Below are 16580 nucleotides of genomic sequence, written 5' to 3'. Positions count from 1 at the left end.
GTAAAGGGCTCAAATGTATTACCAGGAAAAAATCAGAACAGATGTGTGGGATGGCCAATAATGAATGATCTGATAATAGATTTGCTTATTCTTCACCAAAAGCTAGATGTTTCCTTTGAAATGAACTGGAGGCAGTATGAGACCTTATAGTGGGCTGAAGAAATAAATGGTTATTCTATCCAGTCAAGGATTGAGAGTTCAGAAACCTGGCATTCCAGAGCTATCGTGAAACTTGATTGATCAGCAAGTGTTTTGTGTGTGTGTGTGTGTGTTTTTAATCCTCACCCGAGGATATTTTTTCATTGCTTTTAGATAGAGTGGAAGGGGTTGGGGGGGTGGGGGAGAGAGAGAGAGAGAGAGAGAGAGAGAGAGAGAGAGAGAGAGAGAGAGAGAGAGAGAGAAAGAAGAAGAAGAAGAAGGAGGAGGAGGAGGAGGAGGAGGAGGAAGAGGAGGAGGAGGAGGAGAGGGAGGGAGGGAGGGAGGGAGGGAGGGAGGGAGGAAGGAAGGAAGGAAGGAAGGAAGGAAGGAAGGAAGGAAAGAGAGAGAGAAAGAAAGGAGAGAGAGAGAGAGAGAGAGAGAGAGAGAGAGAGAGAGAGAGAGAGAGAATGAAAAAAAGGAAGGAAGGAAAACATCGATGTAAGACATTGATTGGTTGCCTCCAGCACGCACCCTTGCCAGGGCCGTGAATGAACCTGCCATTGAGGTATGTGCCTTTGACTGGGAATCCACCTGCGACCCTTCAGTGAGCTAGCTGACACTCTAAACATCAAGCCATACTGCCCAGGCAATCAGCAAGTGTTTTGTTGAATTCCCTGCTCTGCATCCTCAGTAGTATGTTAGGTGCAGGTTTATTAAAAAGAAAACAGTTAAATGTTACTGTGTGGTATTGATTGTTAATCATATTAATAAAATTATTAAAAAAAAGATTAGGAGGAGAAATTATTTTGACTAGAGAATTAGGATAAGAATTCAAGAAGGAAATAGTTCTTGCACTAACTAAGCTGGGTTCAATGGGAGGATAAGAGCGGGATAGGAGGACCATTCACAAGCCTTTATTACACAAAGTCTTCAGATGATGATAGTAGATCTTCTTTAGGAAAAGATCTTTAAGATGCATTTTATAAAGAGTTGAGAATAAGATTTTTGGATATCTTTGAGAGCTTATGTTGGGAAAATTTAACTAGGGCCAAAAAACACACAAAAAAAGCAGCTGACATCCCAGCATTATAGATAGAGTTTACTGAGGGAACTTACATAGGAGGCACATCCCAGGGAGGCAGCAAGAAGATATGCATATCCTTCAAGCTGCATGGTATGTGCTAAAGAATCCTATCTAATAATAGACAAACATGGTAATTGACCGTACCTTTGCTACGCCTCCCATCGGCTAATTGGCGTGATATGCAAATTAACATCCAACAAAGATGGTGGTTAATTTGCATATGTAAGCTGCAAGCAGTGGAGCGAAGCCTGACGGCCTGGGGCCGGCGGAGCAGCGAGGCCTGACGTTTCCGGGGCCGGCGGAGCAGCGAGGCCTGACGTTTCCGGGGCCGGCGGAGCAGCGAGGCCTGACGTTTCCGGGGCCGGCGGAGCAGCGAGGCCTGACGTTTCCGGGGCCGGCGGAGCAGCGAGGCCTGACGTTTCCGGGGCCGGCGGAGCAGCGAGGCCTGACGTTTCCGGGGGCCGGCGGAGCAGCGAGGCCTGACGTTTCCGGGGGCTGGCGGAGCAGCGAGGCCTGACGTTTCCGGGGCCGGCGGAGCAGCGAGGCCTGATGTTTCCTGGGCCGGCAGAGCAGCGAGGCCTCATGGCTCCCGGGCCGGCGGAGCAGCGAAGCCTCATGGCTTCGGGGCCGGCTCTGGCCACAACTCGACCAGAGTGAAGGCCTGGACCCCGGGTGCCAGAGGCAAACCGGTGCCAGCAGCCAGGGGAAAGGAAGGCCTATTGCATGAATCTCTTTGTGCAACAGGCCTCTAATTATATAGAAAAGGCCAGAATGAATAGGGTTACCGAGAGGAAAAGGCCTTGCAAGCTTGCCATGGTCAGAGCAACCACCTATTCCAGGAACCAGCATGCCTTTGAGCATAGAAGAGGGGTAGATCAGACAGTCTCTGAGGGGATTTATGAGAAACAATCTGGGCCAGATCTAGCTCATGGTCTGGCAGTGGTCATGTCATGGAACAGTCTCTCCTCTAAGGATTTGAAGCCTTGATTTGCCTATAAAGAGTCTTTGTGGCCCTGGCTGGGTAGCTCAGTTGGTTAAACTGTCAGCTCGATATCCCAAGGTTGAGGGTTTGATCCCTGGAAGGTTACATAAAAGAAGCAACTAATGAACACATAAATAAGTGGAACTACAAATCGATGTTTCTCTCCCCCTGTGTTCCTCTCTCTTTCTCCCGTTCTCTGTCTCTCTAATTCAATAAATAAAATTTTAGAAGAAAAAGACCCATTGCTGTTTTTTAGTAGAAAAGTGATGCTATAGAAACAAAGTTTTTATAAGATACAATACTACATCAGGATATATTTGTGGTAAGTTCTGTCATGTGGAAGCTATGTAGTTAATTTATCACCTAGTAACTGAATTTGGTTGGTGATAGTTGAAGGAAGATGAGGTGGAGCTAAAGTAAGAATCTGAAAATTTCTTTGAAAGAAACAAATTTCGGACATGGATTGAATATGGGTGCATTAACTTCTTGTGGGTGCTGCAATAAATCACTAAAATTGGATGGCTTAAACAGAAATTTATTTGCTCGTGGTTTGGGAATCCAGAGTTTGAAATCTTTAAGGCGGGTCATTCTCCCTTTAAGGCACCGGGAGAATCCTTCCTTGCCTCTTCCAGCTTCTGATGGTTCCAAACACTTTTTTGACTTGTGACAGCATCTCTCAGTCTCTGCATCTGTGTTTCATGGCCTTCGTCCCTGTGTGTGTCTGTATCTCAAGTCTTCCTCTCCTATTGGATTTAAGATGCACCCTAAATCCAGGATCATCTTGTCTCAGAATTCCTAACTTAACTATTTCTGCCAAGACCCTGTTTCCAGTAAGGTCACATTCATAAGTACTGGAGGTTGCGACTTGATCATATCTTTTCAGGGGGCCACGATGTAACAGACTACAGGGTAGTAAATGAGATAGACTATAGAAACATAATGTGAATATTTGAGCTCAGAAGAATGGTAAAACCAAAGAACAGGATAGTTGGCAAGCAGAACCAGTTGAAGGAAGAGGTTGACATGAACCCTAAATGTTTATGAGTGATGAAAAATTCACATGTAGAGAACCATTAAAGAAATAAATTAATTGCTTGAAACAGATTTTTTTTGTAAAGCATAAGAATTAGGCAAATCCTACATAATTAAAGCATAATATGCAAATCAACTGGATGGCAGAACGACCGGTCGCTATGATACATACTGACCACCAGGGGCAATTGCTCAATGCAGGAACTGCCCCCTGGTGGTCAGTGTACTCCCACAGGGGGAGTGCGCTCAGCCACAAGCTGGGCTCATGGCTGGCGAGTGCGGGAGCGGTGATGGGAGCCTCTCCCACGTCTGCTGCCGCAGGTGGTAAGGAGCGAGGGGTACTGGACTGTGAGAGGGATGTCTGATTGCCAGCTTAGGCCCGATCAGCAGTCAGACATCCCCCAAGGGGTCCTGGACTGCGAGAGGGCACAGGCCAGGCTGAAGGACATCCTCCCCTCCCCCACCCCCCCCAAGCACAAATCTCGTGCACGGGCCTCTAGTGGGTATATAAACAGAAAGGAAGTAATCTATACTAATGAAAGGGTAATATGCTAATTAGACCAGACAGCCTTCCGGACAAAGCCATGGCAGCAGGGGCAGAAGCAGTTAGGGGGGGACCAGGCCCGCAGGGGGGCAGTTAGGAGGCGACCAGGCTGGCAGAGGGGCATTTAGGGGGTGGCCAGGCCAGCAGGGGAGGGCAGTTAGGGGCAATGAAGCAGGCAGGCAGGCGAGTGGTTAGGAGCCAGCAGTCCCAGATTGCGAGAGGGCAGTCGGGACATCCCCCGAGGGGTCCCGGATTGGAGAGGGTCCAGGCCAGGCTGAGGGACACCCCCCCCCCCCGTGTACGAATTTCATGCATTGGGCCTCTAGTGGGGTTATAATTGAAAAGTTTGCATCCTATGACATAAAATATAACATGCAAATGCATAAGATATTCTCTATGATATGTTGCCCTGACCATATATGTTTATCATTTATAGATTTCATGATGCTTTGGTTGCATGGAGAAAATGGGACAGGGCCTGCTAAGTTCAACATACCTCACAGTGTTACAGTTGATTCATCTGGCCGGGTAAAAATACAGTGTCATTGTATCTGGAACTGTGTGTCTGAGGGTGTTTGTGTGTGTCTAAGTGTACATATGGATCTTAATGCACCTGTTCATGTCTGGACATCTGGATATGCATGTATATTATAGATGTGGATATGGATGTATTTATCCTAGTATGTCTTGACAATACTTCTGAGACTGGGTATACCAAACATATTCTCTTATAAGTATTTGAGTCCTATAATGAAAGTAGTTTCCAAATATTTAGAAATGAGCAAAATAGATTTTCTATTCACTTAAAGGTTAAAAGGAACACACCATGTAACAGAATATAAGGAATGTTACCTGATTTAAAAAAAAAAAAAAAAAAAAGTTGCTCTCCTACTAGGAAAACTACTATGAGTATTTAAATATATTTTTAATTCTAGAATTAAACAAAGTTACTCCTAGAATGTATTGGTCAAAAAACAGATAGAATAGGTTAATCTTGGAAGCTTGAAAAGAGAGCCACCTGGCCAAACTTTTATTTTATTTTTTTTCAAACTTTTATTTTTACTAGCTGTACTTTGTCTAGGGAACAAATTGTAATTTGTTTCCTCTTTTTCACCCCTAACAACTATCACTCTTTTGCTTTTGCACACCTTTAAACATGCATATTAATTCTTGGGGTTACCTTTCTATAACCAAACCCTAACCCAAAATGTTATCATTAGTTTCTTTTTCTGGTTTCCTGTAGTAGATGGTACTTCCCCATTATAGTAACTATAATAAAATAATTTAATTGTCTCCCCTAATAGAATGTAGGCAGTATGAGGGTACATATGAATTTCTTTTGTTTTATATCTTAGTGCCTAGTAGGTAGTAGTCATCTTATGCCTATTTCTTAAATGACTAAATGTCTTGGTGCACAATGGATGCATCAGACAATCTTTGCTTCATGCCATTAGAAATTTAATCCATTTCCACTATTCTTTGCTCAGTAAGCAGCCTTCTGGATTATGATTTGGTTTCCTATTTGACAAAGTAAGAATGTTTTGATCATAAAAAATTTCAAGTATTTTCTATCATAGATAGGAAGATAATTGAACATGTGAACTTGGTATGTTATTTGGGAACTAGAAAGTTGGAACTAACTTGTCCTCATGGGATAAGAACATCAAATTTCTGAGCATGCAAGACAAAAGCCCAGGTAAATTCACCATGATGAGAAATGTTTTTTTGAGAGGACTTGGAGAATGAAAGAGTTATTTCTGCATATTTGATCTCAATCCTAGGGACTAAACTGTATTTCCTCCTTGGTCATTAACCTAAGACTGTAATCCCCAAATCAATTACCTTATTTAGGGATCAACAACGTTTCTCAAGTGATGCAATGATTCTTTGTTTCTGATTGGAGATTAATTCAGTGGCTACCAAAACTTAATACACATTGATAAAGATATAATCAGGGTTACCCTGAAAAAATAGTCCCTGAATCCACAATCCCCAGAAATCTGAAGATCCTGAAGTGGAGAGGTATAGGTCAGTTGGGTTGGACCACCCTTCCAGGCCATTCTTTATAGCTCTACAACCCTCGCCAAGTGTTATTAAAAATGGTTTCACTATACATATGCCGTGGGTTGCATACATCATGTAGAATACTAGAATGTACCTTCTTGTTGTATAACAAAAGTTTCTTTAATAACATATTGCAGTCTAAAATCTAAATTAAACCTATTGTTAGCCTACTTTCATTCTTTGTTTGTAATTAAAATCTCACAAGCTTCCTCTTTAAATGGTTCAGCATTTTGGACATAACTTGGTAAATAACAGATAAAGGTTTAATGATAGTGCAGCATGAATGAATACCTGGCTTTCCTGGAGGCTGAGCTCCCGAGGAGCAAAAATACTTTCCTTTCTTTGTTTATTACCTGGCCCAGGAACCAACAAGTTGGCAGTACTCAGTGACAGTGAATATTAGAGTAATGAATGAATGCTGTTGCTTCAGTATCTTCAAATCATCTGCATTATATTTGAGTACACTAGTTTTTTAGTTATTCAAATGTTTAGTATAGCAGACATAGCATTATAGGCTTTGGTTTAACATAGATGGCCATAAGTGGTTCTCCCACTTACATAAGATCACTTCATGATATTTAAACTTTCTGAACTTTAATTTCCTACCTGAAATGGGGCTTTTAATAACCTTATTTGGGGACCTTTAAGTACTGAATTAAATAATGTATGTGCAATTAATAAAAGTAAACATTCATTCTCTCCTCTCCCCTTTTATCTTTCTTTTCATTATGATATAGACCTTTTCCAGCAAAAATTTTCTTTCTTTTTTGGTTTCTCAGGTATGGGTTGCTGACCGAGGAAATAAAAGAATTCAAGTATTTGATAAAGACACTGGAGTGTGGTTAGGAGCATGGAATAATTGTTTCACAGAAGAGGGACCTTCTTCAGTCAGGTAATTGTTCCCTTTTATTTGAAAATGCTTATTTTATTTGCTTTATGCTAGGTTCCCTGAAAAGCTAGCTGAAAGTTTAAAATATTGTTAATTTTAAGCAGGGAAAAGGGGGGGAGGGAAACCAGTACACAGAAAACATATAATCATATTTTAAATTCCAGGTAGTTATATTCCCCGTGCACTGTGTAACCCAAATATATGCTGGACCTCTTCTAGAGATTTTCCTTGAGATGCATTTGGTCAATTTTTAAACAGATAGAAAGTGAAAATGTTGATTCTAATCTTTGGCTATGTCTACCTTCACAAACCTCTTCTTCCCACATTAATAGAATTAGGTCAATTTAAAATTCTCTTTTAAAGAACCCTTTAACACTCAATCTGGCCTTCTCTGTGAGTCCTTCTGATTCTTGTTTTCAGTGATTCTCCTATGCCACTGGTCCCTGCTCTTAAACCCTTAATAAAATACACCCCTTTTCCTGATCACTCTGTATCCCTTGACCCTTTTAAAGTTTTATCATGGCCTCTTTAATTACTAGTCATTCTGTTTTAGCTCTGTTTGTTTCTTTGTTTATTCTCCCACTAGAATAAAAGTCAAGAGAGTAGAGATTTGGGTTTATTGCTCACAGCCATATTCTTGGCACCTAGAATACTGCAGGCACACTAGGAACTCAATAGTTATAAGTGAAGAAATCAATCAATTTAGTAAGCAGTTTGTTATATGTATTCATATGTGAAATATTGTGCTTTTTGCTCTTTTTGTTGTTGTGTATATGTTTGTGTGTATGTTACATTAAAAAAAATATTGGGAGCAGGTAAAAACTAATTCAGCATATTATGAATCTAGAAAATGTGCTACAAATAATTTATCAACCAGAGAGCTAATAAAATTATTTGGGGGAAATAAAAGCCTTCAGCAAGTAGGTACCTGCTGTTTAGCACTGGTGGGGATAAAAATGTTGAGAAAATAAACATTTATGATAATTTTACATTAATTTATTATGTCAAATGTGTTCTCTTTAGATTTACTCCTGATGGGAAATATTTGATTGTAGCCCAGCTGAATCTTAGCAGGCTCTTATTTGTGGCAGCACCCCCAGTGGGAAGCATTGGCTCCTGTTCTGTGATAAGCTCAATCCAACTAGCAGATCAAGTTTTACCTCATCTCTTAGACGTCAGTGGAAAGACTGGAGCAATATATGTAGCAGAAATTGGAGCAAAACAAGTACAAAAATATGTCCCTTTGAAAAGCTAATTTCCTATAATTCCATTTATTATGTATCTCTCCCTGGAGATCTTTCAAGTGAAGGTTCAGATTCTCAAATTCACTGTTAAGTAATGTTCAAGTGCAATAATTCATGTTTTTATTTTTACCTGATCTAGTATCACAAAATTTGTTTTTATAAAGTCATTAAGAATTTTATGTTGTGTCAACCATTCTTGTGACTTGAGAAACAAATGTGACTCTAAAAAACATGGGGTCAAAAGAGGTACTAAGGTGGAAACCTAGTTCTTTCTCCTGATAAACTAATTATCCTTGGGAGATGGGGGAGAAACAAAAATAAAAAATGGGTCTTTCGGATAATTTATTGAATTTTACGTGAAGACTACAAAACTCCAGTTAGTTCACATTATATAAAATGAACTGCTTAAAAGATCAAGTGAAAGTGCTGTGGTCGGATCCAGGCTCGTTGTCTTGCAGAATCAAAGAATGAGTTCGCAGACAAAGAAGGTAAGTGGAAGCAAAGTTTATTGAGAGATAGACAGACTCCCTATAGCAGGGAGTGGCGCCAAGTGGGTTGTCGCTGAAGTTCCTTTGTTTAAGGGCAGATGTATGTCTTCTTGGCTCTTTTTTCTTTTTTTTCTTTATTAAGGTATTACATATGTGTCCTTATCCCTCCATTGCCCGCCCCCCACACCCCACTTATGCCCTCACCCCCCTGGTGTCTGTGTCCATTGGTTAGGCTTATATGCATGCATACAAGTCCTTTGGTTGATCTCTCCCCCTACCCCCACCCGCCCCTACCTTCCCTCTGAGGTTTGACAGTCTGATCGATGCTTCTCTGTCTCTGGATCTGTTTTTATTCATCAGTTTATGTTGTTCATTATATTCCACAAATGAGTGAGATCATATGATATTTACCTTTCTCTAACTGGCTGATTCCACTTAGCATAATGCTCTCCAGTTCCATCTACGCTATTGCAAATGGTAAGAATTCCTTCTTTTTTACTGCAGCGTTGTATTCCATTGTGTAGATCAGTGACGGCGAACCTTTTGAGCTCGGCGTTTCAAAATTTTGAAAAACCCTAACTTAACTCTGGTGCCGTGTCACATACAGAAATATTCATAATTTTTTTTGATATTTGCAACCATAGTAAAAAAATTATTTATATTTTTTATATTTATTTTATATATTTAAATGCCACTTAACAAAGAAAAATCAACCAAAAAATATGTATAAAATGAACAAAAACAAAAACAATGTACATTTAGGAAAAAATAATAAAAACAATGATAATCAAATGGTACAAAAACTAGAAATTAATGATTTTTTTGGTGCTGAAGTTTGTCTGCTAATTCTTCGATTGCAGGTTCGTACTTGGTGCACTTCCAGGCCAACCAAGCGCCACTAACTTCATCTGTTAGCCGGTTTCTTTTGTTCATTTTAATATTATTTAATGCTGAGAACAAAGTCTCACAAAAATATGTTGATGAAAAAATTGTTAGATTTTTTATGTCGCTAACAGTGTCAGGTACTCTGTTCCAAGCACTCAAAATTTCTTGTTTGTAGTTGCACTCTTCTTCATTATTCAAACAATTTCGTTCCAGATTTTCAAGTTTTGACCTTAAGTCGACAAACACATGAGTCCAAATGCTACCTTGAAAATCTGCAAGTTGCATCTCTAAATTGTCAATTTGCATCCATTAGAAATCCTTTAATTCCAAAGTACTATAAACAACTACATCCGGATACTTAATTATTTTAATGGTCTGTTCTAGGCTTCTAAATTGGTCGAATCTTTCGCTGAACTGTTCAAATAACGAGTTTACTATATTCTGGTACATAAGTATGGACTCCATTACACTCATTGTAGTGGCCTTCTCGAAATACTTTTTTATCTGAGGAAAATACTTATAAGTTTTAGTTTCAATATCTCGCTTGAAAATTTTAAGTTTACTTTCAAAAGATTTGATGTATCCAAACATAACGTCAATACTTTTGCCAAAATCTTGTAATTTTAAGTTCAGTTCATTCATATGAACAGAGAGATCTGTAAAAAAACATCAAATTGCTGACCCACTTATGATCATTGATCTGAGGAAAGTTTGCCAGATCCTTATTCTCAATAAATACCGTAATTTCTTCAAAGCACTCCACAAATTGCTCAAGTACTTTACCTCAACTCAGCCATCTCACATTATTGAACATCAGTAGTCCACTGTAGGTTGAATCAACTTCCTGTAAAAGTGCAGAAAATTCTCGCTTGTGAAGGGGTTGAGAAGCTATAAAATTCACAATTTTTGTTAACAACTGACATTAAATCATTCAGTTCTGAGAATCCCGATTTGGCACACAACACCTCCTGATGGATAATGCAATGAAAAGGTACAAGTGGATGTCTGATAGCTTCCATAAACAATTTCAGGAATCCCACATTTTTTCCCACCATATTTGGTGCCCCATCTGTCGTGACTGACACAATTTTAGAGATATCAGTGTTTAGGTCACTGAATGTTTTTATAACAACCTTACATATTTCGTTTCCTGATGTACTTATTGGCACTGATTCTGATTTTATCAACTCTTCTCTCATTGTGAGACCATCAGAATATCTAGCAATAATGGCCAACCGAGCCGTTTGATGTGATATCAGTAGTTTCATCAAGAGAAATCGAAAAATATTTACAACTATTTAAGTCTTTTTTTAATTGATGTTGTACATCTTTGTTAAGATCTATTATTCTGTCTTTGATAGTATTTCTACTGAGTGGTAACTCAGAAATTCTTTTAATAATAGCATCTTTATTTTTCATATTGTGAAATAGAGCTGGTGCACATCTTAGAAATGTTTCCTTAATAAATTCTCCGTCACAGGGCTTTTCCATGTTAAGCTATGGAGTGAGCAATACAGTAACTTGCTGATATTAAATTTGTAGAGCAACTTACAAATTTAATGATGGAATTTGATTGACTTTTATAGAGGTGTAGCTGCCTAGAAATGTATTCCTTCCTTTCATGGATACTTTTTTCCAAGAGCTGACAATGATTAGTTTCAAAATGTCTCTTTACATTCCACGTTCTGCTTACTACCGTTTTATTACACAGTATGCACAATGATCTGTTGTTTCTGTCGACAGTCCCATACATCTCGGTTCATATGTCTTGAAAGGGTCAGCGGCTACTGCTACTTCCACTTCTTTTATCATTCAGTCTTGCTTTTTTATTTTTTTTGATTCTCCATCACAAGGCTGCAAAAATAAATAAATATAAATCACGGTGTTTTTTATAAAAGGTTGATAGGTTTCTTACCTATTAACTTTTTGCAGTGTTGTTGCACTGACTCCTGGTGTAAAACAATTCAAAGATAGTATGTATAACCAACAAATATATGGTGCTGTAATCAACTATCCGACACGCAGAATATCTCGTCAAGCACTGTTGCACTGTATATCTTTTTCTTCTAACCCTCCCACTCCTGTCTCCTAACAAACATGGCAATCAAGTGGGTCAGTTTGCCAAATGCACCCGAACACACAGGAAGCTTACCCAAGGCACATGTTGACAATAATGAGGCCGTTTCCAGAATTGGGCATTTTGTCACTGGAGTAAAAATAAAATGCCATGAGTAAAGATTAATCTCTTTATAATGCAATTCTTTCAGTCTGCAGGCTGACGCTCTATCCACTGAGCCCAACCGGTTAGGGCTATAATGCAATTCTTAACCTTTTTATATTAATGTCAATATTGCAACAATGTATCTTGGATGTTTTCACTATGTATCTTTGCTACACAACACCGATGTACATGATTACATCCGGTTTTAGAATTGCATTATTGATCATGAGTAACATGAGTAATAATATTACTCGAGTGATGCCCAACTCTGGCCATTGCAAGAGACAAATATTTGAATTATGCAATTTTTTGTCTCTGTCGATACGTGTCACCCAAAATGAGTTCGCGTGTCACCTCTGACACGTGTGTCATAGGTTCGCCATCACTGGTGTAGATGTACCACAGTTTTTTAATCCACTCATCTGCTGATGGGTATTTAGGCTGTTTGCAAATCTTAGCTGTGGTAAATTGTGCTGCTGTGAACATAGGGGTCCATATATCCTTTCTGTTTGGTGTTGCTAGTTTCTTGGGATATATTCCTAGAAGTGGGATCACTGGATCAAATGGGAGTTCCATTTTTATTTTTTTGATGAAACTCCATACTGTTCTCCACAGTGGCTGCACCAGTCTGCATTTCCACCAGCAGTGCACGAGGATTCCTTTTTCTATGAATCTTCGCCAGCACTTGTCATTTGTTGATTTGTTGATGATAGCCATTTGGACAGGTGTGAGATGGTACCTCATTGTTGTTTTGATTTGCATCTCTCGGATGATTAGTGAATTTGAGCATGTTTTCATATGTCTCATGGCTTTCTGAATGTCCTCTTTTGAAAGGTGTCTATTTAGGTCCTTTGCCCATTTTTTGATTGGATTGTTTATCTTTCTTTTGTTAAGTTGTATGAGTCCCCTATAAATTTTGGAGATTAGGCCCTTATCAGATATGACATTGGCAAATATGTTTTCCCACACAGTGGGTTTTCTCATTGTTTTGTTGATGGTTTCTTTTGCTGTGCAGAAGCTTTTTATTTTGATGTAGTCCCATTTGTTCATTTTTTCTTTAGTTTCAAGTGCCCTAGGAGCTGTATCAGTGAAAAATTGCTTCGGCATATGTCTGAGATTTTGTTGCCTTTGGATTCTTCTAGAATATTTATGGTTTCCTGTCGTACATTTAAGTCCTTTATCCATTTTGAGTTTATTTTTGTGTATGGTGTAATTTGGTGGTCTAGTTTCATTTTCTTGCATATATCTGTCCAATTTTCCCAACACCATTTATTGAAGAGACTATCTTGGCTCCATTGTATGTTCCTGCCTCCTTTGTCAAATATTAATTGAGCATATTGGTTCGGGCCGATTTCTGGGCTCTCTATTCTATTCCATTGATCTATATGCCTATTCTTGTGCCAGTACCAGGCAGTTTTGAGAACAGTGGCTTTGTAATACAACTTGATATCTGGTATTGAGATCCCACCTACTTTGTTCTTTTTCAGGATTGCTGCAGCTATTCGGGGTCCTTTTTTATTCCAGATGAATTTTTGGAGAGTTCGTTCTAGATCTCTGAAGTATGCCATTGGTATTTTAATGGGAAGTGCGTTGGATTTATGGATTGCTTTGGGTAGTATGGACATTTTAATGATGTTGATTCTACCAATCCATGAACACGGTATGTTCTTCCATCGGTTTATGTCTTCCTCTATATCTTTTTTCAACGTCCTGTAGTTTTCTGAGTAGAGGTCTTTTACCTCTTTAGTTAAGTTTATTCCTAGGTAGCTTAATTTTTTTGGTGCGATGGTAAACGGGATTGTTTTTATAATCTCTCTTTCTGAAAGTTCACTATTGGTGTATAGAAATGCCTCAGATTTCTTGGGGTTAATTTTGTATCCTGCTACATTGCCAAATTCATGTATTAAGTCTAGTAGCTTTTTGGTGGAGTATCTAGGGTTTTGTATGTATAATATCATGTCGTCTGCAAATAAGGACAGTTTTACTTCCTCTTTTCCAATTTGGATGCCTTTTATTTCTTCTTCTTGCCGAATTGCAATGGCTAACACTTCCAGTACTATGTTGAACAGGAGTGGAGAGAGTGGGCATCCCTGTCTTGTTCCTGTTCTTAGGGGAAATGGTGTTAGTTTTTGTCCATTGAGTATGATGTTGGCTGTGGGCCTGTCATATATGGCTTTTATTATGTTCAGGAATGATCCTTCTACTCCCACCTTGCTGAGAGTTTTTATCAAAAATGGGTGTTGAATTTTGTCAAATGCTTTTTCTGCATCAATTGATATGACCATGTGGTTTTTTTCTTTCAATTTGTTTATGTGATGTATCACGTTTATTGATTTGCGGATATTGTACCATCCTTGCATCCCTGGGATAAATCCTACTTGGTCATGATGTATGATCTTTCTGATGTACTGCTGGATCCAATTTGCTAAGATTTTGTTGAGGATTTTGGCATCTATGTTCATGAGGGATATTGGCCTGTAATTCTCCTTCATTGTGTTGTCTTTACCTGGTTTTGGTATTAGGGTGATGCTGGCTTCATAGAATGAGCTTGGAAGTGTTCCTTCCTCTTGAATTTTTTGTACTAGTGTGAGGAGGATAGGTTTTAGTTCTTCCTTGAATGTTTGGTAAAACTCCCCTGTGAAGCCGTCTGGTCCTGGGCTTTTGTTTGCTGGAAGCTTTTTGATGACTGCTTCAGTTTCTTCCATAGTTATTGGCCTGTTGAGATTTTTAGATTCTTCCTGATTGAGTTTTGGAATTTTGTATTTTTCTAGGAATTTGTCCATTTCCTCCATGTTGTCTAGTTTGTTGGAGTAGAGCTGTCCATAGTATTTTTTAACAATCATTTGTATTTCTGTGGGGTCTGTTGTTATTTCGCCTCTATCGTTTCTGATTTTGTTTATTTGGGTCCTCTCTCTTTGCTTCTTGGTGAGCCTGGCTAGAGGTTTGTCAATTTTGTTTATCCTTTCAAAGAACCAGCTCTTGGTTTCATTGATTTTCTGTATTGTTTTTTTGGTCTCTATGTCATTTATTTCTGCTCTAATCTGTATTATCTCCTTTCTTCTGCTCACTCTGGAGTTTTCTTTTTGCTGTCTTTCTAATTCTTTGAGTTGTAGAGTTAGATTATTTACTACCATTTTTTCTTGTTTTTTGAGGTAGGCCTGTAGAGCTATAAACTCCCCTCTCAGGACTGCTTTCATTGTGTCCCATAGGTTTTGGATTGTTGTGTTTTCATTGTCATTAGTTTCCAGGATGTTTTGAATTTCTTCTTTGATTTCATTGGTAACCCAATCAATATTTAATAGCATGCTATTCAGCTTCCAGGTGTTTGAGTATTTTTGTTTGTTTTTATCGTAGTTTATTTCTAATATTATGCCATCATGGTCTGCGAAGACGCTTTTTATGATTTCAATCTTCTTGAATTTGGGGATACTTTGCTTGTGACCCAATATGTGGTCTATTTTTGAATATGTGTTATGAGCACTTGAGTAGAATGTATATTCCGTGGTATTTGGGTGAAGTGTTCTGAAGATGTCTATTAAGGCCATCTGATCTAGTGAGTCATTTAGGATTGTTGTATCTTTGCTGATTGTTTGTCTAGAGGACTTATCCAGTGCTGTCAGTGGTGTATTAAAGTCCCCTACTATGATTGTATTGTTGTTGATCTATCCTTTGATATCTTCCAGGAGTTTTTTTATGAATTTGGGTGCTCCTGCATTGGGTGCATGCTGGGGTCCAACCCCAGCAGGTCCAGGGGTCCCCAAAGGTGTGGACGGAGTCGGCCAAGAAGGAATGACACAGAGACAGCGTTCAGTTGATCAGCAGCCTAGCCAGGATCTCTAGCCTGGATCTCCAGCCAAGTTCTGGTCTGGATCTCCAGCAAAGTTCTGTTTTGGATCTCCAGCCAGGTTCTGTATCCATGTTCTCTTGCTAGGTTCTCCAGGTTCTCCAACCAGGTTCAGTCACCAGGTTCTAGTCAGGTTCTCTTGCCTATTTCTGTAGTCAGGTTCAGTCCAGGATCTTTTGCCATGTTGTCTCACTAGGTTCTGTCTCTAAGTTCTAAGGCCAGATTCTGTCCAGGATCTTTTGCCATGTTCTGTCTCTATGTTCTGTGTAGGTGCTGTGCCTCTTGGTTCTGTCTTCTAAGTTCTGTCTTGTTACATCTGTATTTATACCAGTTGATCCCAATCCTAGCAATCTCTATGCCAAAGGTTAGGGAGTTTCTTATCTCCATTCCAGGGAGTAAAGATTATGTAGCTTAAGCGTGATTGTTCGTAGTTAAAGTGATTAATTACCCGCCTGGCACTTAGTTAAGAGGTTTTATTCCCTCCCTAACTTCAGGGGAAAATCCCTACCTGGGGAAACAACCTTTCTCAGAGAGCTGACCTTGGTTAAAACACATAGTGCCAAGAAGGTGAGCAAACATATAAAGAGCAGTATGCCATATATGCCAAGTCCATTGAAACAGCAAGCATGGACTGGCTCCCAACAGGTGCATATATGTTTACCAGGGTTATATCTTCTTGTTGTATTGATCCCTTTAGTATTATGAAGTGGCCTTCCTTATCTCTTGTTATGGCCTTCACTTTGAGGTCTATTTTGTCTGATATAAGTATTGCTACCCCAGATGTCTTTTCCTTTCGATTTGCCTGAAAGATATTTTTCCATCCCTTCACTTTCAGTCTGTGTGAGTCCCTTCTAATGAGGTGGGTCTCTTGTAGACAGCAGATGTATGGGTCATGTTTTTTTATCCATTCAGCCACTCGATGTCTTTTGGTTGGAGCATTTAGTCCGTTTACGTTTAAAGTTATTATTGAAAGGTACTTGTTTGTAGCCATTTCTTTTTTGTGTGGCTGTTTTCTTTCTGAGCTTTTTATTTCTTCTTTTTACACCAGTCCCTTTAGCATTTCTTGGATTGCTGGCTTGGTGGTGATAAACTCCCTTAGTCTTTTTTTGTCTGTGAAGCTTCTTATTTCCCCTTCAATTTTGAATGATAGCCTTGCTGGATAGAG

General features: G+C 39.2%; 1 protein-coding gene across 4 annotated transcripts in view; it reads left to right on the top strand.

The window, feature by feature from the left end:
- NHLRC3 (NHL repeat containing 3) overlaps nt 1-8156 on the top strand; it is a 41091-nt gene extending 32935 nt beyond the window's left edge. For all 4 annotated transcript variants that reach the window (XM_059684335.1, XM_059684334.1, XM_059684336.1 and 1 more), the window contains 3 exons: nt 4217-4308; nt 6624-6736; nt 7757-8156. In XM_059684335.1, coding sequence (XP_059540318.1) covers nt 4217-4308; nt 6624-6736; nt 7757-7988 — 437 coding nt within the window. In that variant the 3' untranslated portion in view covers nt 7989-8156. The remainder of the gene's footprint in view (nt 1-4216; nt 4309-6623; nt 6737-7756) is intronic.
- Nucleotides 8157-16580: the final 8424 nt, after the last annotated feature.

The sequence above is a fragment of the Myotis daubentonii genome, chromosome 2, assembly GCF_963259705.1.
Source record: "Myotis daubentonii chromosome 2, mMyoDau2.1, whole genome shotgun sequence".
NCBI classification, from domain to species: Eukaryota; Metazoa; Chordata; class Mammalia; order Chiroptera; family Vespertilionidae; genus Myotis; species Myotis daubentonii.
Note: the sequence above shows the minus strand (reverse complement) of the source record. Positions and strands in the feature narration are given on the sequence as shown.